Source organism: Anabrus simplex, chromosome 9 (genome assembly GCF_040414725.1).
Source record: "Anabrus simplex isolate iqAnaSimp1 chromosome 9, ASM4041472v1, whole genome shotgun sequence".
In the NCBI taxonomy this organism is placed as follows: Eukaryota; Metazoa; Arthropoda; class Insecta; order Orthoptera; family Tettigoniidae; genus Anabrus; species Anabrus simplex.
Genome location: NC_090273.1, coordinates 66139581 through 66165492, shown reverse-complemented (window position 1 = coordinate 66165492; position 25912 = coordinate 66139581). Strand labels below are relative to the sequence as shown.

General features: G+C 41.6%; 1 protein-coding gene across 1 annotated transcript in view; it reads right to left on the bottom strand.

Moving 5' to 3' along the window:
• The window catches only part of LOC136881313 (glycine receptor subunit alphaZ1-like), a 430471-nt gene that overhangs the window by 81536 nt on the left and 323023 nt on the right, over nt 1-25912 (bottom strand). The window contains exon 5 of the mRNA XM_068229152.1: nt 17407-17630. Within this exon, the coding sequence (XP_068085253.1) occupies nt 17407-17630 (224 nt within the window). The remainder of the gene's footprint in view (nt 1-17406; nt 17631-25912) is intronic.

Genomic DNA, 25912 nt, shown 5'->3' with positions numbered 1-25912 from the left:
CTCTTTTACGAAGCTGAGAAGCGATATTTAATGTAGCGCCATCTAGTTAGTGTAAGATTTATTTCTCAAGTTGTCGATGATAAAGTTCTAATTTTCTGTTGTCAGAATATCATACCATATCAGTGATGCCGTGAGCCGTTTCTTTTTTGTTCATCTTTTGACAGACGTAATCATGGTCATTCGCCACAGGCCCCTGAATATTGGCCTATTTAGCAAAGAATAAACTGAGTGTAATTTATGGGGAAGTTGGCGATACCATTCTTTACTAGATGTTATTTTATTATTCTTTTAAGGTTAGAACGTTACTCTTATAGGCTATTTGGTTATGTGTTTGCCATTCATTAGTACATTCTTTAGTACATTATATACTCGAGAAATGTATGTATTCATCGTTACAACAAACACAATACCAATGCTTGCGGTAGGTGCTATTCTCTTTCCAATTTCGTATACACAACTTGATATACAGTAATCAAGTCTCTAGGTTTAATGACAATATCTTATTTCCATTTCATATTGTCCTTTAGCATCTTCGAATAATTCAGTTACAGTTCAATAATTCTGAAGTGAGTTGTCTTAATTCCTGGACTTCGTCTTCTTTTGAAAGCCTTATGCCAGTTTCTCCACAAGTTCTATTGCATTTCTTCTTTGGAAGACAAGTCAATGGTTACAAGTATAATAGGCATTGCAATTTTCCATGATTTCACCACTTCATTCGGAAGTACGGATATTACAGCAATCTTCAGTGAACTGAAGAATGAGGTCACCCTTTATACATGGGGGCGATAGAGTAACACCCAAGTTAACCACTTGGCGGTCGTAAGAGGTGACTGGAAGGGCCCGCACAGGCTATTAACTTGGGAGCGTGCGTTGGCGACCACGTATCCCTTAGCTGAGTACTGGCATTGCTTCCACTTACTTGTGCCAGGTTCCTTACTTTCATTTATCTTATCCGATCAACTTTCTTTAACTCTTGTCCTTTTCCCAACCCGACCGTATTACGTGTAGGGGACCAGGGAGGTTTCATTTTAACACCCTTCGTGGCGATCGTCTTGCTTTGGCCGATACCTTCATGTTTCGAAGTGTCAGAGCCCCTTAATTTTTTTTCTCTGATTAGTGTTACTAGATGATGGTACCCAGTATCGCCATCACCACCTCTTATATATACAGTATAACACTGCCTACCAATGGTTGAACCTCTCTCTGTCGGATGCACATCCAGAGTTTCGTTCTCCAGATTGCAAACGTGCTACTAATATATTGATGGACGGGTCGAAGATTGGGAACAATGTCGAATGTTAGAGTGTGAGTATATACTGCCTGCATACCGTGGACTTATTCGCCTTTATAGAAGCTCTGCGGTGTGCTCAAGTTTCTCGAGGGTGCCGTCTTGTCCAGTACCCATTAGTGCAACCGATACACAACCTCCTAGCCAGATTGTGTGGTGGTGGCACTAGAATTACCTACGCATGGCTTCTTAAAGATATGGCACAGTAGGGAGTGAATCAGCTAACCAAGTAACAAAAGAAGTGACTTCATTACCACGTACCGCCGTAAGAGGTGACCAAAAGGGGCCACAGATCCTCTTAACTTAGGAGCGTGTGTTTGTGACCACGGGGCCCTTAGGTGAGTTCTGGCATTGCCTGCACTTAACTTGTGCCAGGTTCCTCACTTTCATCTATCCTATCCGCCCTCCCTTCAATTTTCGAGCCGTTCGTGACCCTTGTGTTTCTTTGGCTAATATCTTCATTATTCGAAGTGTCAGATCCCTTCCATTTTCCCCCTCTGATTAGTGTTAATAGAGGTTGGTTTTCCAGTTGTTCTTCCTCTTAAAGCAATAATCAGGAATGTTTATACCTTCGTGAATAATCATAAAATCGTAAATATTCTGAGCTTAGATTTCCTGGTTTCAGTGATATGAATTTCCTAACACTGCACATCCGACCATATTAATGTGCATTTGTTAGTTCACATTGGGGCATTTTATGGTACATCTTTTTATGCGTATTTTGGAATTTGTAGTTCATATTATTCTGATCAATAATTAGTCATGTTCATCTCTGTATGTCTGTATGAGTACTGTGTGAAGATCTTTGCTCTAATCTTGCTATTGAATTTCTTTTGTTACAGATGGTTGACGTTCGTTCAACTCATCCTACTGCAGAGTTCTGAGACTACGACAAGAAGTGTTGCGGTGTATTGCTAAACTTTCTGTTTAGCAACCACTCTTCATACCGAGATGTTCTCGTTAACTCGGTGAAAGCACTTCAGTATGAACTTCTCAGCGGGAATACGATATGAGGAACGCGAATTCACCAGCAACATAACGTCAGAAATGTGGTCTGCCTGACTCTCAGCACATCGTACAAAATATATGAACGGCGTTTCAGGATCTCTTACAGGAGCTCGATTTCGGTGATCGGTTTGTACTCGTAGAGCTCCGTCATTATAATGAGGTGTTTCCAGAGGACACACGTAGCAGGTATAATCATTCAAGAGTCATTTTACCTCACTCTGAATTGTACCACACATGAAAAGAAGGTTTCCAACAGGCGACGTGTAAGAACTTGAGATCATTACACTATTTTTAGAGGACAGGATATATTTTAAGAACTGTCCGAGGATGAATCAAGAGCACCGAAGAATATTCATAATACGTCCTTGTCTCCGTAGAACTAAACACGTAAGTTTAAATATGGGCAAGTGTGGAGAACACAAGGGCACGTAGAAGATACAGTTCACCGTGTTAAGTGACTTAACAAGTAAACTCTCTTCTAACGGAAAACAATCTATGAACAAGCAGAAGACCGTAAATGAAGGGAGCTTGACGATCAGCATACTGACTCATTCCTAGGCACCTCTGATGCAACTTCAAACTCAATATTCCTTTTTTTTTTTGCTAGTTGCTTTACGTCGCACCGACACAGGCAGGTCTTATGGCGACGATGGGACAGGGAAGGGCTAGGAGTGGGAAGGAAGCGGCCGTGGCCTTAATTAAGGTACAGCCCCAGCATTTGCCTGGTGTGAAAATGGGAAACCACGGAAAACCATTTTCAGGGCTGCCGACAGTGGGATTCGAACCTACTATCTCTCGAATAATGGATACTGGCCGCGCTTAAGCGACTGCAGCTATCGAGCTCGGTCAATATTCCTACTTGAAAAGTGTGTCGTATGTTGCTTGTATTAATACATCTCGTGAATATTATCGGCAAATATACAGTCACTGACGTTTATTAAAAATGGCAAAGTTTGGGTGGTAGCAGTGAAAGCGTTTTGCTTTAAAGAGATGCAGAAGTGAATTATAAGAGACATCTCCTAATTCCAATCAGAAGAGAAAACAAAACTTCGATTCTTCGAACGAAGATATGGGATAATGAAAGAGAAGTTTCAATAAAGGAGTGAAAAATAAAGACTACTAAGACCTGGAAGAGAGTTCAAGTAGGAAGGATTAATATGAGGAGCCTGGCACAAGTAAGTGGAAGCAGGAGAAACTTGGTCACCACACTGATGCTCCCACTTCGGGAACCCATGGAAGTTCTCCTCTTACGATCGCAGAGGAAGCTATGGATGTGTTTTACAACATGGGTTCATGTGTTGAATGTAGAGATGTACTTATGGAAACAGCCTACGAGAAGAGAAATGTTCCGAGTCTGTGGATTAATGGAGTTCAAGACGAGAAAACGTGAACGACAGATAAATTGGTCTCACACTAAGTGCAATAAATGACATTGAACCAAACTTTTATGGCATTAGTCAATTACTGGACATTCCAATTGTATGCTCCGGAAGAAGCAAAGGATTTCCGACCAAGAGAGATTTTACGATGTTAACAGGTACTGAAGAGTAAATGTGATACTAAACCACATTCGTATTTTAGCAACTTTCGAGGTGGTGAAGTTCATCCCAAATTCACTTCCAATATACTTCAACTACATGCCACCGAGGACTGAAGCCGACTTTCCGAGGATAGCAGCTGGCTAGCGAGCACCACCAGGATCGTATAAATAAAGGTAATGAACTGAACTAAATCTCATGAACTAGTTCCTTTTTAAAAGTGGGGAAAAGAAAGCTATTTGTGGGTCTGGGGCTGGCGAGTCTGCACTTTTACCGCAAGGCCCCGCGTTCATTTCCCGGTCAGGTCAAGTACTTTTATCTGGGTCTGGATCGGGGTTCACTCAGCATACATGAGACCATTCTGACGGCAAGATAGCGGTGCCGGTCGTGAAAACAAAGAATATCATTCAAAATATGGTGTGGTGATGACCAGCTTCCACCTCGTGATCTGCAAGCAGCGGTCGCTTGTTAGACAAGGTTCATCAGGGCTCTACCCTCATAGTGCTTCTGTACATTTTTATCTTATAAGAATAGTTCAATTGCTCTTGTATTTCATGACATGAATAGTTTTCATTCTGTTTATCAATTGTTGGCATGACTCACTAGCAGTAACCGGATATCACTGCAAAGTAAAAATGGCACCAGGGAATCAGCTAATTCAGAGTATAAAATACTGGGAGCAACTGAACTGTGTACACAGGAAAACAAAATCGTATTTACTGTGTTACAATATTCTGCACTTTGGAACGGTGCGTAAGGACCAGAAATGGCGTTGTATTGAACTCTCTTGCACTTTACTTCAACAAAATGCCGGTAATAGTTTTAACTCCAATGTTACCACGTGTATAGACCAATGCAATTTTGGTCAGTGTCCATAAATAGCTTTTCAGCCTGCTGCTCATTGGTCGAATGGGAACGGTGTTTGACTTGCGGCCGGTTCGGGCATTTCGACATCTGTTGGTTAATTCCTCTAGCTAGAGGAAAGGTTGGTGTGCCATCCTCAGCTTTACAAATCATCTTAGGTAGGGCTCCATTCTCAGAGACACGCAGGTCGCTCATAGGCGTCAGTTTTCAAGACCTCTCCAGAGTACATACATCATTTCTGTAATAGTAATTGAACAGAAATGCAGATATCAATTATTAATGTCACAGACATAACACAAATTTACAGGAAATGTGGACCCAATATATATAGTTAGTTTTTCGTACTGTCTGCCAATGTTTCTTATTATTGTATTAATGTTAATATTAGTTTCCTCTATAATAAATTTATCTTATTTTCGTTTTTTTTATTTGTGTCTCAGAATGGAGTGTTGATCCTGGCGAGAATCATATCTCAACAAGACAATGGAGATTTCTTCGGCCCTGAATGTGGACAACTGCTACCAAAATAATGAAAGAAGGTTTGGAAAGGCTATTTTTCTAAATTTACTGTACTCAGAGAATGGTTCGGAATTACTCAACTTTGCACAAAGGTATGATGATTTGAAAACTTATTGAAGTAACAAGTGTTTCTGTAATGTTTAAAGAGATCCAATGAGCTACCTTCATCAGTTCTAGACGATAAGCGCGCAGACTTTTCTTCTAAACGACCAATTAGCATTCTTTTTTACGAGAGAGGTCCAACTGCAGACATGAAATAATACTACAAACAGACGGAGCAGTGGAAAGTTGACTCATTGAATGCTTCATTGTTTGAAAAAATCGCCCCTGTTATGTTTGGCCAGTATAACCTGCTACTTGTATAAATGCCTAAGTATGCTTCACGTATAGTTGAATGTCTTAGGATAGGAAGCGTTGGCACTTTCTTTTATCTGTATGTTAAACCATGTTTAAATCACTGACTATGACTTTGTGCCCACAGAATTATAGGTTTTTTTTTACACTGACTGACAGAGCAAATGCAACACCAAGGAGGAGTGGTTCGAAAGGGATGAAAGTAGGGGAAAAAACAGAGTCGGCACGGAAGAATAATTGATGTTTATTTCAAATCGATATGCAGGTTACACAATGCGCACGGCATCGACTCAGTAGGATGTAGGACCACCGCGAGCGGCGATGCACGCAGAAACACGTCGAGGTACAGAGTCAATAAGAGTGCGGATGGTGTCCTGAGGGATGGTTCTCCATTCTCTGTCAACCATTTGCCACAGTTGGTCGTCCGTACGAGGCTGGGGCAGAGTTTGCAAACGGCGTCCAATGAGATCCCACACGTGTTCGATTGGTGAGAGATCCGGAGAGTACGCTGGCCACGGAAGCATCTGTACACCTCGTAGAGCCTGTTGGGAGATGCGAGCAGTGTGTGGGCGGGCATTATCCTGCTGAAATAGAGCATTGGGCAGCCCCTGAAGGTACGGGAGTGCCACCGGCCGCAGCACATGCTGCACGTAGCGGTGGGCATTTAACGTGCCTTGAAAACGCACTAGAGGTGACGTGGAATCATACGCAATAGCGCCCCAAACCATGATGCCGCGTTGTCTAGCGGTAGGGCGCTCCACAGTTACTGCCGGATTTGACCTTTCTCCACGCCGACGCCACACTCGTCTGCGGTGACTATCACTGACAGAACAGAAGCGTGACTCATCGGAGAACACGACGTTCCGCCATTCCCTCATCCAAGTCGCTCTAGCCCGGCACCATGCCAGGCGTGCACGTCTATGCTGTGGAGTCAATGGTAGTCTTCTGAGCGGACGCCGGGAGTGCAGGCCTCCTTCAACCAATCGTCGGGAAATTGTTCTGGTCGATATTGGAACAGCCAGGGTGTCTTGCACATGCTGAAGAATGGCGGTTGACGTGGCGTGCGGGGCTGTCACCGCTTGGCGGCGGATGCGCCGATCCTCGCGTGCTGACGTCACTCGGGCTGCGCCTGAACCCCTCGCACGTGCCACATGTCCCTGCGCCAACCATCTTCGCCACAGGCGCTGCACCGTGGACACATCCCTATGGGTATCGGCTGCGATTTGACGAAGCGACCAACCTGCCCTTCTCAGCCCGATCACCATACCCCTCGTAAAGTCGTCTGTCTGCTGGAAATGCCTCCGTTGACGGCGGCCTGGCATTCTTAGCTATACACGTGTCCTGTGGCACACGACAACACGTTCTACAATGACTGTCGGCTGAGAAATCACGGTACGAAGTGGGCCATTCGCCAACGCCGTGTCCCATTTATCGTTCGCTACGTGCGCAGCACAGCGGCGCATTTCACATCATGAGCATACCTCAGTGACGTCAGTCTACCCTGCAATTGGCATAAAGTTCTGACCACTCCTTCTTGGTGTTGCATTTGCTCTGTCAGTCAGTGTATTAATGGAATTCTGATAAAGCAGAATTCAGAACCCAGTGGTTCTTTATGGAAGAATTGTCACCATAATTTAGTATAACTCGAATTGTGATGGCGATTATTGTTTTATCACGAAGTGCAGTGCTCCATAGTATCGACTCTCGGAGCTTATCCGTTTTAGTCGCTTCTTACGACAGTCAGGGGATATAGAACCCCGTCCCACTTCTACACAGAACAGCTTCAGTGCAAATAAATGCTCTATAAACTTCGGAAGGGGGGGGAGTGGATTTGACATGAATTGGAAAGAATGAAAGGATCTCGTCGAGGAATACAGCAGCCACACCAGCGGTTATCGCCTTTGATCGCAGGAAAACTGTGGCGTTTCGAGACTGTGGATTATTAACCATCCGAGACACTGGTTCCCATGTTGGATGGAATACGGCCACAGTGGTGTGAATGTGGAATCCGTGAGTCGAGGTTGGACGAACTGACCGACGTGAAGGAATCCCAACAGCTAAAGCACAACTGAACGGGAGGATACACATCTTGTAGGCTAGGCTGTGGTACTACAGCTACATCACACTCACTTATTATTAGGTATGTAGGTAGGGAGGGTGGGAGGGAGGGATATAGATAGATAGATAGATAGACAGATAGATGCCCTTTATATTCCGTGCAGAACACCGCCTCCTTAGTCTTCTGTCTCTATACTCCTCGATCTTCACCTTTCTCTCTCCAGAAGTCTAATGCTAAAATTTTGCAGGTCTTCTTCCATGGGCCACCTCCTCTCCTCCTGTCGAGATAGCCAGTAAAGATCGTTTCGACTGTTCAAGTATCTATCATTCTCAATACAAATCCATATGAACTTATCTTCCACTGACTAAATTTCGCCATCTAATTGAGATTCCCAACAGTTGCTGCAGTTTTGTGTTTGTTCTCATTCTCCAATGACCTTCACCTCGCACTACTCGCAACATATTTCTCAAGATCCTTCTTTCCCACCATCTCTGCGGTCCTCACCCAGCACTCCAAGCACGGTTGTATGGATATTTGTATATTGTTATTGCTCCTGATATTTCTAGATTTATACATATTTTGCCAGACGTAATAGGATAGGTTTCACTTGCTATTCTTTCTGCATATCTACTGACGTTTCCTTATCTTAAGTATTTGTAAAGTTTAATTCATTGGTATTCCCTTCCTTAAGTCTTAGAGTGTTTACTCTTTAATCTTCAGCATCTTCCTACTTCATGTAGTGATTATATTTACATTTAGTCCTAACTCTAGATCCTTTTCCTTGTTTTCTAACCTGGTGTAAGTCTCTTCAAGTGTCTTCTGATGGTACAACGTGTACTTGTGTGTCAAGTACTGTTCCCTCTGGGTTGATGGGCACTTGGTTAAATACTTTTATCAAAACTATGTTTAAAAATAGCGTAGAGATTATATCTCCTCGTCTTAGCCCCTCCTTCATTAAAACTTTCCTGACACATCTTATTCTATTCTGACTTTACAATCAGTGGTTTTTTAGTCACTTCTGTCCTATGGGATCCCAAAATGTTTCATAATCACATATAGTTTTCTTGTGTCACGATTATTACATCCCTGTTTAAAATCATCATATAACTGACAACTCTGTCATATTCGTAAAATTGCTCCATTACTTGTCGTAGTGTAAGCATCCGGTCCAATGTCCCTGCTCGGTTCTTCCCCGATATACTGTACTATCCATCCACAGCTCCAGTCGTGAGGCTAGAATGTTCAAAATACTTTGTACCTTGCACAGTATGAGGTGAACTATGGGTAATTTTACAAACTCCTTTGTATCGTTTCTCGACAATTTCTTCCGTTTCTCCGTTCTTCTATTATTAAGTCATAAAAGGCTTCTTCAGTTCTTACTTCACCATATTTTAATAACTGTAATTCACTCCCATATTCATCTGATGCTCTGTTATTCTTAAGTCTTTGATTGCGTTCCTAGTTAGTTGAATAAATAGATAGTTAGATAGTTAAATAGATAGAGAGATAAAGCTATTATTTGTGGCGAGTTTAAGACTGAAGGCACTCCTTTACACGTAGCGAATTTACAATAGAAGAATGTGGCGAAAAAGCACAGATAATAATAATAATAATAATAATAATAATAATAATAATAATAATAATAATAATAATCACTATTTAGTATGGTACACAATGAACAGTGATATAAAGTAATTACTTTAAATTCATTAGTTAATTTTATTCAAACCTTTATTAAACCAGAGGGATCCGTTCTAAGTTTCGTAGCTATTCACGGACTTCGATTTCGGTACTAATTTACTATTTAAAATAACGCCGACCGTGTCTTGTCACTAGAGTTAACGTATGTGCTTGCTTTTAAAAACAATATTGTTAGTTTAATGTGGGATTAATAATAAACTTTTATTTTAATAGTTACTAAGAAGTTGTAGTTCCCAATTTATTCGAATATTTACTTCATCTATAACACTGGGTTTTAAGGGGTAGTATATCATCGATGTAGTAGTTCGTATTTCAAAAATTTCAGTGCGAATGACATTAAAAATAGTAATACTAATGATAATAATAATATAATAATACAGTTTAATATCGTCATTAATCGGATTTATATAGTTTTCCAAGGAAGGACCCCTCAGGAAACACTTACGTCTTATTTCGCCACACTTAAATCACTCTTCTCAGTGTCAAACGTTACCATAGCCTTCAGCATTGGGGTTTTATTCCTTTCATGGCTCTCTTTCTTCCAGCTGTCCTCGTCTGCATATCCCGGCTCCACTGATGTAAGATAAGTCTCTTAAAACAAATCAGGCTCGTTGCTTTCAACATTATTTTCATTTTCCATAATACTTCTACAACGATTTTCACCTTGTAGCCTATAGCTCTTCTGTACCTCCTTGCAGTTGTTTTAGAATTTCAACCCGATCCTTTATCTCTATCTCGTTATTATTTCGTCTTCTCGCTAAGAACTTCGGCGTTTGCTAGAATTGTCTTTTTATTTCTGTTCCGTGTCATCTTTAACTATGTCTTCTTTTGTGTCTCTGCATTTACTTTACAACGAATCATGTCTTGCCTTCTTTGTTTCTGAGCTTATCGTATTTCTGCATTTCCTGCATCCAGCTTGACCACCCGACATTCAAATTAATATTATCAACGGTTCCAAGGCTTGTAGCAGGATATCTTGTCTTATTTCCAGAAACATTTATGATAATCTTGTACTTTCTTCATTAATTTTCTTCCACATTCCTTCAACGTTTGATTCAGCTCTAAAATTGTCCATGGGCCCGCCAGTCTTGTACTTTAACATCTCCTAAGCATATCTGTTATTCTTATATCTCTGTCTTCAACCCTGACATCCTGCAGGAAATGTGGTGGTCATTGAGATATCCTAGATCACTTTTCTCCATGATTCCCTGGCACTGACATGCTCTATTAGATCACTCATTGTTCTGTCTCAAGTTCTGGTAATCTGGCACCCCTGTGGGTGGGGGCGGTCGAATAACACCCACGGTATCCCCTGCCTGTCGTAAGAGGCGACTAAAAGGGTCCTCAGGGGCTTTGAACTTTGGAGCGTGGGTTAGCGACCACGGGGCCCTCAGCTGAGTCCTGGCATTGCTTCCACTTACTTGTGCCAGGCTCCTCACCTTCATCTATCCTATCCGACCTCTCTTGGTCAACTCTTGTTCTTTTCCGACCCCGACGCTATTAGGTTTGCGAGGGCTAGGGAGTCTTTCATTTTCACGCCCTTCGTGGCCCTTGACTTTCTTTGACCGATATCTTCATTTCTCGAAGTGTCGGGTCCCCTCCACTTTTCCCTCTGATTAGTGTTATATAGAGGATGGTTGCCTAGTTGTACTTCCTCTTAAAACAATAATCACCACCACCACCACCTGGTAATCTGGTTAATCCACATTGTTGGGATTCTGCCCCGTAGGATCTGCTCCTGAGATTTTCCCTTCTCCATATTTTCTGGTCCTCATTCTATGGTCCCCCTGTGGGTGGGGGCGGTAGAATAACACCCACGGTAACCCCTGCCTGTCGTAAGAGGCGACTAAAAGGGGCCCCAGGGGCTCTGAACTTTGGAGCGTGGGTTGGCGACCACGGGGCCCTTAGCTGAGTCCTGGCATTGCTTCCACTTACTTGTGCCAGGCTCCTCACTTTCATCTATCCTATCCGACCTCTCTTGGTCAACTCTTGTTCTTTTCCGACCCCGACACTATTAGGTTTGCGAGGGCTAGGGAGTCTTTCATTTTCACGCCCTTCGTGGCCCTTGTCTTTCTTTGGCCGATAACTTCATTTTTCGAAGTGTCGGACCCCTTCCATATTTTCCCTCTGATTAGTGTTAAATAGAGGATGGTTGCCTAGTTGTACTTCCTCTTAAAACAATAATCACCACCACCACCACCTCATTCTATGGTCAACGTATTTTTGCTGACGGAGTCAAACCTGGCCTGAGATCCTCCTGCCAATTTCAGGGTGTATTAGGATGGTGTTATCGGGCGTTGATCGGCGCAACGTTCTTCAGCGAAACATTCCTTTTGAATCTTTTTATTACATCTCCTTCTTTCTTAATGTCCACGACTCGCATCCATACATTAGGTTGGGAAATACTTTACAATTCGCCAGCTTGATTTTCACATTCTTAGAATGTCCTGTTAGTTATTTCTTCTCCACCTTAGGTTACATCTTCATTTTATCACTTCACCTGATGACCCAAAATGTGTGTTTCTTATCTTCAGTAAATTTCAGCTTTTCTTCATTTTTCCTTCTTAGAATTGTTATCACCTGCAAGGTAAATTTCACCTAGAGCTTGAGTGCCTTGAAATGAAATACCCCGATGCTGCAGGCTATGTCGGAATGTGAGATTGTTCTCACCTAAATTTGTATGTGCTTTTTTTTAATGTAGCTGTAGGACTCCGAGTAGGTAGAGTGTTTGTGAAGTAGCTGTACGACCCGTAATAGCTACGCCCTCAAGATGTGCACCCTCTTGCTCGGAAGTGCGACGAGGCCGTCGGGATCTTTCACATTGGTCAGTTCGTCCCCCGTCTCGCCGATTTCATACTCGCATCACTGTGGCTGCATTCCGTCCAACACGAGAACCAACGTCTCGGATGGGTAATCTGCAGTCTCAATATAAAGTCGCTACGATCATTGGGACCCCAGCCGGCATCAAAGTGAGCGGAACATGTTAGAAATAAATCCTAACCTCCAAGTGGTGCAGCTGGGCTTCTGAAAAACGGGCGTTGTTGCCAACTGCGTAACTGTGGGCCGAAAAGTGGCAACAACGTGATACTAGAAGCCCAGGGACGTGCCCTTAATGGCTTTTGAGGGTCTGAGGGACAAAAGAGTTTGTTCCGCTGCAATTGAAATGTTGCCGGCTGGGGGTCCAATGGACGTCGCGACTGAATCACAGTTCTCCCGCGGTCAAAGTAGACAGCCTCCTGGTGTGACTGCTGTATTCCTCAACGAGACAATGGTAACAATAACATAAATTAAATGTTGTAAAAATAAATAAATAAATAAATAAACAAATAAATAAATAAATAAATAAATAAATAAATACTTAAGTTAAATAAATAATAAAAAACAAAATCGAAGCAAATTAATCTGCAACTTTATAGCGCTGCCCTATTGCGACAGATTACGAGGTGCCATGTGGTCAGCACGACGATTGTTTTCGACCAGTATTCTTGGCTTTCTAGACCGGGATCACTATCTCACCGTCAAATAACTCCTCATTTATTCTTAACTAGGCTGAGTGGACCTGCAACCAGCCCCCAGATACAACTGGCCGGTAATTGAACCCTAGGGGTACCGGTAAGGGGCAGGTGCGCCAGGCCAAGAACGGGGCCTGGCAATAATAATAATAATAATAATAATAATAATAATAATAATAATAATAATAATAATAATAATAATAATAATAATAATAATAATAATAATAATAATAATAATAATAATAATAATAATAATAATATTAATAATAATAATAATAATAGTAATGAAATGAAGTGGTGTATGGCTTTTAGTGCCGGGAGAATCCGAGGACATGTTCGGCTCGCCAGGTGCAGGTCTTTTGATTTGACGCCCGTAGGCGACCTGTGCGTCGTGATGAGGATGAAATGATGATGAAGACGACACCCCAGCCCCCGTGCCAGCGAAATTAACCAATGATGGTTAAAATTCCCGACCCTGCCGGGAATCGAACCCGGGACCCCTGTGACAAAAGGCCAGCTCGCTAACCATTTAGCCATGAAGCCGGACATTTTTCTTACGCCCCACTAACTACTTTAACGGTTCTCGGAGACGTCAATGTGCCGGAGCTTGACCCACGGTAGTTCTTTAAGTACCGATAAATCTGTCGATACGTGGATGTTTCTATTTTGTCAGTGTTTAAGCATTTTGCCTGTGTAAAGTGCCAGTGCAGCTGCTGAAACGTGGAAGTTTTGTAATCGGTAAAATCTTGAGTTTGAGAAGTTGTTACCAATATACAATCATATGCCATTTATAAATTTGGAGACATAGGATGAGCTCAGTTTAGTTGCGGATCTACCTGTATATTTGTCAGTTTTAATGAGTTCATACTAGTCTCTAAATATGACGTTCATTAGCCTCAATACTCTTCCTAGTTACGTAGTGGGATAAAAGATAGAGTATGGGACTAAAGAACTGTATGTTATATAATATACGAAGATATCCACTATCGCAATCAGGTATCCAGAATTCTTAAATCTTGAAGATGTTTTTAAAACTGTCTCTGTACAGCCTAACGCTTAGGTCCACTTACACTATAAGATCTCTATCGACCAACGACAGTTTGATAACTTTTTTCTGAATACCACACGAGGAGTCTGGATGTGCCTTGCAAAAAAAAAAAAAAAAAAAAAAAAAAAAAAAAAAAAAAAAAAAAAAAAAAACAGGTACTAATTCCAGGCAGTTTACTTCAAGTAGTTTTATTTCCTGTTTGAGGACCTTCTATAGAACATACACATCATGAATGAAATAATGAAGTCTGGGTTTATTGCCTAGGAATGATTAAGGTAAGATGCATGATTTCAAAATTTCTATGTGTCTACGTGAAGGCGTATTTGTACTGTGATTTCTTTTATGCAAGTGTTGTACAGCCAGCAGAAATGGAAATCACTTTTATTAGAACAACATTTATGATAACATATTAGCCTTTCCTTTCCTTTCCTGTGTAAAGAAATTGTAATCAAGATAAATCACTTGTACCTGTAAACGGAGAGATGCAATTACGCAATGTAAGTAATATATGCCACTGGAGTGAAATACAGAACTAAAGTGTGATAAAGTTGTTTCATTAAATACTGTATGGTATTACGTCAGATATTAAGAACGATTATCATGCATCATACTTGGGCGTATACCTACATAACATGCGGTATTTCAATATTACATTGTATTTTGTAAGATATTAGCAAGCAAGTATCTTGAAAAAGACAGAGACAGGAAATTTAAGCCAGGATTAATTGATTTGTCATAACTATAGAATAGCGAATTTAATGAGACAAAATCGAAGTTGGAGTATTTCCTTCTCGTCGCCTGGGAAAATGGGAAACCTAAGTGTTTGATGAAAGTATATTCTAATGAAACCGTTAGGAGACTTTTCCATAGAAGACGATATGTAATTGGTCCGTTTCAACAGGAGATGGTGTGGACTGTGAAGTCATTCATACGCAAGTATTTCAGTGTGGAAGTTTTATTAATATTTTTGTGTTTTTTTCTCAGTAATAACTTAAAACATTTATTCTTTACTTATCCACATTAAGTTCCACCCAGAATGAGACGTTTGTTTCAAGGTTTCATCAAAGTATACAACCCTTCTTCAATTAGCCCCTAAACAGTGTCCTTTAGTTGGCTCAGACCTCAGTGTTAGTTTTGAAATGCTGCCTTCGAGTTTCATCAAAATTAGAGTAATCATACCGATTTTGCACAGACGTCAGCGAACCACAAAGTCCATATACCCCTATATAAAATTAAATTAAACTCAAACTGACTTGATATAAAAGTGCATATTCTCATTATTTACTTATTTCTACTTACATCTTAGGAATCTAAAACAGGGTCTCTGCACAGCTGAATATGCCGCCATGTTCTGATGCTCATATTAAGCAACATCCTGGGGGTCACTGTCTAGAAAGCTTCGCGCACCGCATCATCAGTTCCAACATACGGCTACTTCCTCACCTGTTCCTGGATGTAACTCCAGAGTTCGTTATCGTGTGATGTTAGATCAGGGCTCCTTGGTGGCCATGGAAGAGCAGCTGGATCATTGTCCGAACCTCCATTGATCTAACGATTCCCAATGACTGCGTTCAGACGTCGATCAGCCACTGCAAAAGTGCCCCATCGTGTTGAAACCAAACAACGTCTAAGATTCCCGCATTTTGCAGCTGCGGGATGAGCCAGTCATTAATCCTCTGGAAGTAACCGTTCTGATTAACAGAACGATCAAAGAAATACGGGCCAAACATACGTTTGTGTCATTTCGGCCCAGATCATGACGTGAGTTGGGTTTCGCTCGATTTCTTGAAAAGGTGTGGATTTTCTTTTCCCCGAAAGTAAACACCGAGATACGGGAACTACGATAAATCGCACATTCGTCTGTGAGCATGCCTTCTGAGCCATTGTTTGGAACACTGTTGCAGCACCCGACCACAAGCGTCAACACGTCTCTCCAAGTCATCATCGGATAATTCATTGACACTCAGTGGACGCCAGCACCTCATTTTCAGGTCCACTTTGATGAGTTTCCTCATGGTTGATTCCAGTATCTCGACTCTGACGCACGTTTCCTTAAGGATTTGAGCGGATATTGTTGATTTTCCACTTCTCGGTGCGTCGGGAACATCGCCCGTTGTAAAGGCTTCCTTTTCTAACGCTAACTACGTCTTCTTTATCGTGCTGCTTGCACAAAGACTCAAAGAAATCGTCCCTCACATTTTAAATTGATTTGCTACTAATTTTACACTCACGAATCCACACACCGGCCATCAAACTTTCCTCAATCGCATAATCACTTGTATCAGTCATTCGTAAAATAAAGCATGTAAATACATTCATAATTTTCATCTGATTCGCTTGAACATCATCTTCAGTTTTACTGGACGAATTTTCAAATAAATGGCAAGTAAATTCCCAGTTCGAATTTTCGAGTCCGTCATCAATTTCTTCCCCAGTCAGTGTCGGCCCTTTATACCTTTTTGAACATTCGATGAAAAATAACCATCTTTATCGAGCACTGTTTACTTACCGACTGTCCCAGCTACATGTTCAAATACAACAAATGCAATAACGCGACAAAGAACTGTCACCGGAACGCTCACACTTTTGTCAACTCATAGAATATTCGTCATGGGCAAATGGGTGTTCTTCAAACATTCACGAATTATCTGCGATATGAGGAGGGATGCATTAATTATTGCGTGTTTCTCTGGTGGTTGGTTGTGTGATGCGCTGTAAGTGAAGATGTGTGCTAAGAGGTCCAAAAACACCCAACCTCTGAGCTACAAGATTTAACCAAAACTCCAACCAGACAAGATATCGAGCTCACGGACCTGTTAAATTAAGGCCAGAACACTGATGGTTGACCGGAGCAGCTGGACGTATGAATTACACTGATTATCTCCATGCTGTCTGACCCGGCTCTGAAGAGTAAATTTTCATCTCTAGTTGACTTCTCTCCAAACCCAATTCACGCACGTCGATGATTTAAATTTGCTCGCTAGATTGCTGATAGAGTATGTCACCTCATTAATACCGCGTCCTCACATGCCTTGTTCCACCGTTATTTGTTTTCGCACGCAAATGTTAACACTGATAGATCTCTCCTGTCACACTTAGGAATTAAAATGTTTTTTTCCTCTTTCCATTTTCACACCAGGAAAATTGTAGGGCTGTACCTTAATTAAAGCCACGACGCTTCCTTCCAACTTCTAGCCCTTTGCTACCCCATCGTCGCCATAAGACCTGTCTGTGTCGGTCCAACGTGAAGCAAATTGTAAAAAAAAAAAAAAAAAAAGAAAAAGAAAAAAAGAAAAGAAAATTGTAATGTGAATTATGGTTTATGTATATTAGCACCGCTTGTTTTGTATCAACGCTCTGACACGAAATAATAATAACCAAGATGCTGAGATATAAACATGCTGGTCCAGTTTTATTAATTATAGGATTGGAAGAATAATCGTAGAAGATGTGTGATATATTGTGACCTAAGCGAGGAACTTTCCCTTAATTAACTATGGCAGTGGAGGTCTCACCTGAGCATGTATAGAATCTCCCCATCCGGGTTGATCCGCACCAGCACGTTGGGTACTGTAACGTACTGGAACTCGGCGTGCTTGGCGTTGGGGAAGTACACCTCAGGCTTCCAGATCGCCTTCACCAAGTTGGGGTCGTTGAGGTCCAGGGCCTCTGTGATTTCTGCGTGCTTGAGGCGCTCATCCTGCCACTTCTGACGTAGATACAGGTCCACTTCGTAGTCCTGTAAAAGAAAGTTTCAATCAAGAAATGAAGTTCCAAGTAGGGTATCATAATTTTATTTACAGAATTTGTGTACAATTTGCTTCATATCGCACCGACACAGATAGGTCTTATGGCGAAAATGGGATAGAAAAGGGCTAGGAGTGGGAAGGAAGTAGCCGTGCCTTAATTAAAGTATATTTGCCTGGTGTGAAAATGCTAAACCACAGAAAACCATCTTCAGGGTTGTCAACCTACTATCTTTCGAATGCAAGCTGGTAACTACGTGACCCAGATCACACAGCCACTTGCTAGGTGCTTAACCAATTGAAAATATACAAAAATAATTGTAAACATTCAAGCTATTTACTAGCTCTTCACCCTTGTGGGAGATACAGCACATTCTGAAGACGCTGGTAGCTAGTGCACCGTTGAGACGCAACGGCCTCGTTTGAAGCACAATGCAGTGATAGTACCCAAGGGAAGATAGGTACTGTTCGATCACGATATGTTTGTGTTTGTGGGGTGAGGATGGGGAGCAGCTTTGTCTTCGCTACGGAACGACAGATACAACTACGAGGTAGTTTGAGAAGTTTTGTTATCACACCCGTCTTAGTTCAGATCGCACAAAGTCGGAAAGGAAAAAGTAAAGAGTGAATGGCTGAATATAAGGTGGCCAGACATGGCCGGAACAGGTCCAGTTTCCTGAGTTATATTCCCTTGTTTCCGACAGGTACGGCTGGACAATTACAGTTTTCAGAGCCATGTCCCGTTGCCCTTCTCAGGCATGGCTGGGACGCTTGCGTTCTCCGGTTTTCTAAGCCAAATCAAATGACCAATCTCATCCAGGCAAATACCGTATTATAACATTTCTGCTGTTGTAAAATTTGTTTAATGCTTTCTTGGTACAAATTCGGCAGCCGAACATAATATGTTTTCCGCAATGAAGAAGATATGCATCGACCAACCAAACCCCATGGCGCAACAGCCCCGAAGGGCCCTGGCCTACCGAGCGATCGCTGCTCACCCACGTACCACTAACTACTTTTACGGTTTTCGGAGACGCCGAAGTACCGAAATTTAGTCCCGCAGGAGTTCTTTTACCTGCCTGTAAATCTACCGACAGGAGCCTGACGTATTTGAGCACCTTCAAATACCACCGGACTGAGCTAGGATCGAACCTGCCAAGTTGATGCCAGAAGGCCAGTGCGTCAATCGTCTGAGCCATTCGGCCCGGCATGAGTTGTCGTGTGGTCAGTACGTTATTCTTGGGTTTCTAGACCGGAGACGCCACTTCACCGTCAGATAGCTCCTCAATTGTAATCACGTAGGCTGAACGGACCTCGAACCAGCCCTCAGATCAAGGTAAAAATCCCAGAACTGTTCGGGAATCGAACCCGGGACCCCGGAAAAGAGGCAGGCACGCTACCTCTACACCGCGGGGCCGGTAATGACTGAGATATGGACATGATCAAATCAAGTTATTGTAGACTGGCTAGCTACTCTGATAGCAGTTGAGGTAGTTAAGATGAAGTTGAAATACTGTCCCTCAGTGTTCCATGATTTTTAAAAGATACAAATTATTAACAAAATATAGTGGAGTTGATTATTGACTAACTCCAAATCACGTTGTCTACATACAATTTGCAACTGCAATACAAAAATACAATGAAAGAAACCGCAAAATATATGTACGTATGTTAAAATGTTTGTTCAAATCCGTATGCAGTGAATTATCGATCATACTCAGTGTCGACTGTATTACTATACGTATCTATGCCCGTGTTTTAACACTTTTTAAAGTTTAATATTCTATAGTTGTGTGTGCTAATACGATGTCCCATCTATCTATCTATCTATCTATCTATCTATCTATCTATCTATCTATCTATTTATCTATGCAAAACGCTAACATTTGTGTTTCACAAAACTCAAGCTTTAAACCAGAAGGGGATAAAACGTGTGGTTTGTACAAAAATATTCCAAATCGTCTCAGTAGTACAGGAAAAATCTTTCATTTATTCAAATATCAATGGAAATGAATTTATTTTCAAGATCAAATCATTAAATGATCATTTCAATAATTGCAAGTGAAGACTTACCCTAACCCCCAATACATTCTGTACTTAGCAGGTTGCTAAGCGACTAACGCTTGATGAAAATCCACAGCCTGTTACTAGTCATTCAATCAGGTCAGGAATGGAATGAAGCCCCCATCTAGCGGCGAGGATAGGAATTGTGCTGGCTGCCGAAGCCTGTCGCACTCCTCTGGGGCAATGATTAATGAATGACAGATGAAATGAAATGATATTGGAGTGTTGCTGGCACGAGGGAAAACCGGAGTACACAGGGAAAAACCTGTCCCACCTTTGCTTTGTCCAGCACAAACCTCACATGGAGTGACCGAGATTTGAACCACGTAACCCAGAGGTGAGAGACCGGCATGCTGCCAAGTGAGGCACGGAGGCTCTACTAACACTTGACAATACATGCATACTATTCTCTGCTAGATACTCTTTGATTCTCTGACCTTCCCCACCTTCTGAATATACTCAACAGATGGCAGAACGTTCCTAATAGCTTACATGCTACTTAGAGAACACAACCTATGTACGTACAGACGAAAAGGTATCAAGTCGACTGGCCTTCTGTATGACCATTACTAAAACGCAGGGACAAACATTTGAAAAAGTGGGTCTCTACTTACCCGAACCAGTATTCAGCTACAGCTTCACTATCTCGGGCAATATCGTTTGAAAAAGGTAAAGATATAGATACGGCCGAATGGTCGAAGCATATTGTATGAAAAAAAAGCGTTATAAACTAAATTACGAATGAATCAGTTATTATGATACCGGTATTAAGTGTTCATAAAACTATAGAAAAGGGCAGGCAAAACAATATGAGTACGATATGCGTAGCGTATCATGATGATAAGGAATGCTGTGTACAAGCACGGGTCCACTAATATATATAAAATCCGTAATTCTGTCTGTCTTTCACAGATAATGGTTCTGAGCCACTCAGCCCGGCATGACTTGTGTGGTCTGCACGTTATTCTTGAGTTTCTAGATCGGCGCCCCCATCTCACCGTCAGATAGCTCCTCAATTGTATCATTATTATTATTATTATTATTATTATTATTATTATTATTATTATTATTAAGCGTATGGAATTTACAGAATGGACAAGTATATACAATATTATACAAAAGAAAAACCTGCAAAGAATACATGGTAAGTAGGGAACAATATCACATGGATATCTAAATTGTTTATCCACTGCACTAGGGATTCTGAGACATCAGCAAAGTCTTTCCGGTCTCCACCATAAGCATGCAGAGGGCATTCGTCCGTTATATGATGCATGGTCTGGACTAAAGCACCACAATCACACGCTGGAGAGTCCCCGAAGCCCCACAGGTGAAGGGAGAATGCAGATCTTCCACAATTTGTGCGAAACCTGTTTGGTGATGCCCACGTTCTTCTTGGCAAACTGAAACCAGCTGGGGCCTGGTTTGGATTAAAGAGGCTTGGCCACTCCGGAGCTGTACGAATCCATTGCTCTTTCCATTCCTCTTTTAAACTGAAACCAGCATCCATTAGATTCTTAGCTATTTTAATTGGTGGCTTACGGGATTTCAGCCTTTGTCTCCAGAGATCTGCAACATTTCTGTGGATAGGTAGAGTTGGATTGGACATGATCTTATCATATTCTTGAACAAGAGCTCTTGAACGTCGCAGGCTTGGTGGAGCAATGTGGGACAGGACTGACAGCCAGTGCGTTGCAGTAGGCTTCAGAGTACCAGAGATGATACGCATGGGGAATGAACGTTGCTCACGTCCGCAGGATTTACCTCCACATTGCCCTGCACGTGTTCCCCGGGTGGTGCTCAGCGAGCAACCACAAATCGGCGGCCAAACTATCAACAGACGTTGATCTCCTGGCCAAATGGACTCAGAGAGAACTTCCTCAATTGTAACCACGTAGGCTGAATCTTATGTCTCTTCTAGACCAGCTTTCTCCATGAGAGTCTGTGGATAGCCGCCATCTTGCGCAAGCGCCCTTCGGCCGTCTCCTTAAATCCTATGTCTCTTCTAGACCAGCTTTCTCCATAAGAGTCTGTGGATAGCCGCCATCTTGCGCAAGCGCCCTTACACCGTCTCCTTAAGTCCTATGTCTCCTCTAGACCAGCTTTCTTCATAAGAGCGTAAGTGGTTTCTGATAAATGCAAAACCTTGAAGTGACTTCCTGAAATGAAGGCTGTGAACAACAAAAGAAGCAGAATTAGTGTAAGGGTCAAAGTTATCCACTCCTTAGTTTTGTCCTGGTCTGAAATTATAATGTTCATTTGCTCTTTTTGTTGTTCGAAGTATAAAAAGGCACACAACAATATATGTTCGAATATTTCCAAACACAGTTGAAGAAAAACAAATCACTACACTACACAATAAAAAAAGAATTAGCGCATAAATTAGAATTCTTAAGTAGGACGAAGTTGGGGCGAGAAACCGCTTTGAACCATTCATTACATTTTTTCTTGTTTGCAGAAAATTTCTGGTCGAAGTACAAAAAGACGCACAGCAATATCGCATATTCCAAGACTTGTAAACACAATTTAAAAAATCAAATCACCACACTACACAATAAAAAATAAACTAATTAGCGCATAACTATCATATCTCAAAAACAAGCCAACAAACACCTCATTGTGAACACATTACCAACACTTACAACAGTAAAACAATATAAATGAAACTGGGAAGGCGATAATTTGTGGTATAGAGCTGTCAGTGACTTTAGGAGGCCAGCGCTCTAGCGACATTATGGTGAAACTTTCCAATTCACAAATTTCACAAGCGATTGTCAAGGCCGTGATCTAATCGACCGGATAACGATAATTAAGAAAAAGGATTGTAATTTTTGGAATAAGTAAAGAACATATTCTCATACTTTATTAAATTTCACTTACCTAAAATTCGTAGCTCATATCCCTAAGATGTTTTCAACATTGAGGCTTGCCTGAAGCGCCAGAACTGTGGATTTTTATCCGGGTGCTCTGGTACTCTTGTCATATTTCATTCCATCAACACTCTCGAATATTATTTCACTTCATCTGTGAGTCATTACTCAATTCATTGCCCCAGAGGAGTGCGGCAGACTTCGTAAGCCGGCACAATTCCTATCCTCGCCGCTAGATGGGGGCGTCATTCATGGCATTCCTGACCCGGTTGAAACTGGAAACAGGCTGTGGATTTTAATTTTTTCATTACCGTGATTGGTATTAAAACTGTAGAGCATTAATACTTATAGAGTGCGCATAACGCCACCTCGTCCATGTTGTGGCGTGAAGCCAACATCTCGATCAGCTGATCGGGGTTAGTTCGAAGGAGGTTCAAAAAGGATATAAGAAGAATTGTCAAACTGTGGTATTCGAAAAGCTCACGAAACTGGAATAAGAAAATCGTCTCTTTGGCTGTTGTGGTTAAGCGTATAAAACCGTGGACTTGAATGGGTATTTATGACGGAAATCCTTAAAATCGAAAGGGATCTACGATAGGTAAAAACCTCATTATGATCGTATTTTTGCAAGGATTACATCCCCGTGAGTAACACTATAATTGAAAGGTAACCTTTGAAAGTTTTCCATAAGGAAGTGTACCCTAATTTTAAATACTAATGCGACTGACATCTACAATAAACAATTCATAGCTTTCACAAACAGCTGCGTACTTGGTGTGCTTTTGACTGAAATAGGCCTACATCAAACCAATGACCGAGCACAAGACATAGAGAGTGACACAAAGCCTACAGGACCATTGTGTGTTGCTTGTTGTATAAAAGGGCTCAACCCCCTGTGGGTGGGGGCGGTAGAATAACACCCACGGTATCCTCTGCCTGTCGTAAGAGGCGACTAAAAGAGGCCCCAGGGGCTCTGAACTTTGGAGCGTGGGTTGGCGACCACGGGGTCCTCAGCTGAGTCCTGGCATTGCTTCCACTTACTTGTGCCAGGCTCCTCACTTTCATCTATCCTCTCCGACCTCCCTTGGTCAACTCTTGTTCTTTTCCGACCCCGACGCTATTAGGTTTGCAAGGGCTAGGGAGTCTTTCATTTTCACGCCCTTCGTGGCCCTTGTCTGCCTTTGGCCGATATCTTCATTTTTCGAAGTGTCGGACCCCTTCCATTTTCCTCTCTGGTTAGTGTTATATAGAGGATGGTTGCCTAGTTGTACTTCCTCTTAAAACAATAATCACCACCACCTAAAAGGGCTCAACACCTAGGTCATCGGGTCTGCAGGACCATTATGGAATGAAAACACGAGTATCATGATTCAGTGAACCATATACCATCAACAGATAGCAACAAAAATGAACTCTCAAGGGCAAAAAATGAACAGGTAACAAGAAATTTTCACTTATCATAAGTCGGAAAAATTCACAATTACAGTAGGGTCAACTTCAGGTCAATTGGCACTGGTTGTAGTTGCAGGGGTCTTTTATAATATGCTGCTTCGACAACAAAATAATAAACATAATAATAAAGGGATGCATAAAAACAACATCAGTAAAAATTTCACCTACTAAATTAGGCTTAGCTTAAAGCCGAAAATAAACTAATGCACATGCCATATTTGAAGTAGGCCTACAAATAGGAGTTAACATCTGAAGAAAAGAAAACATCGTGTAGCATTCCGTAATGTTATTCCCCAAGACAGAAACAAGACATGCTAATATGAAAAGTAATTTAAGAATTAATTTCTATACAATTTCTCATAGAGGACGATTCAAGGTAATATGCCTAGAATTTTATTATTATTTTTTATTTATTCATGAAAGGGCCAACGAACAAAGCTCACTTTATGTGGCTGTATACATTACCCTCAGAATGTAAAAATTCGAGCATATTCAAGATGTGTAATACCTGTTATTGGAATTTGAAACTGAAACTATGGACAGGGAGATTTTTAGAAAGAGGGTAGTACGTATGGAAGGATTCCAAGGAAGATTGAACAAGAAACCTGGTGTGAAGTGGTCCGAGGACAGAAAGAAACAGCGTAATAAAAGGATGAAAGGATATTGGAAGGAACGGAAGAGAAAACAACAAAGTATGAAGAATTCAATTGAAATTGGCACGTGGTCCTTAGCAGGCCTCATCAGAAAGAAGAAGAAGACTTTCACTTTCACTGACTTATCCGGAACTCTTGGAATTATGGAAAATTAGCGGCCTTCCCGATTCATTCAACACCACGTGGTTGTCTGTAAATGGCGGTGATTCACTGTCCGCTTGAATAAATTGCACCCCGAGATCATCTTGGTATCCGTACGCAGAACTGAGGGGGCTGTATTTCAACATTGTGGTGGTATTTATAATATTATTACCGCCAGCTTTCCCATAAGCGGAACAAAAATTCCGTTCTTCATGACAGGAGCTTTCACTCTGGAATACCACGAAAGTGCGCGCATTCTAAAAACCTATTTTCAAACTATCAGAGCTTTTCATTTTTTCCTCCCCGTAAATTTGCCCCTCTGGTCGCGAGCCCTTATGGACCATGCCAAAATACGGCTCTTTAATCAAGCCAGTGTTGCTAGGTCTTTCGAAATTTCAGATCTCCCGATTTCCTTGTAACACACCAGAAAACCCGAAAAAATCTCCCGAAATTTTTTCCGATCCAAATTTAAGAAAATTGAAAATAAGGATAAATGTCACATAATATATTTGTGCTGAAACACTCTATCCTCGTCTCACTGTGTGACGTTTTATCGATAACATCATTTGTTAGTTACTTTCCCGCACTCAGTTTAGGCTCGAATTACGCAATCTCTCCCGTCTTATTGAACTCAAAAGTCACGCTTCACTTCATCATTCGAAGGGAAATCCCCGACCCGCATATAATCAGATCAGGAGGTTACGTGTGTGAGTCTAGTCAGTCGATCAGACCATTTCTAGCGGCGTGTTGAAGATTATATTCAGGATCTTGACGGATATTAAGAAATACGGAGGTGAATGTTGACAGAACAGATCCAATATAATTTTAGAATGCGGTACATAAAGTGAAAAAGGGAGATGGATCACAAATATTTCCTAATATATCAATCCTGATCTTGTCACTCTTGTGTTTGCCCCATTCATCTGCCAGTGTCGAAAGGATTTTTCTGCTATTAATCGAATGAAAACATAAACCAGAAATAGACTGAGCACTCAAACGATCTCCGGACTTCTGCAATCAAAATAGAATACAAAATTTGCATCTTGCTACGACTTCGAAATTGACACACAAGTTCTACGCCTCATGAATAGACAT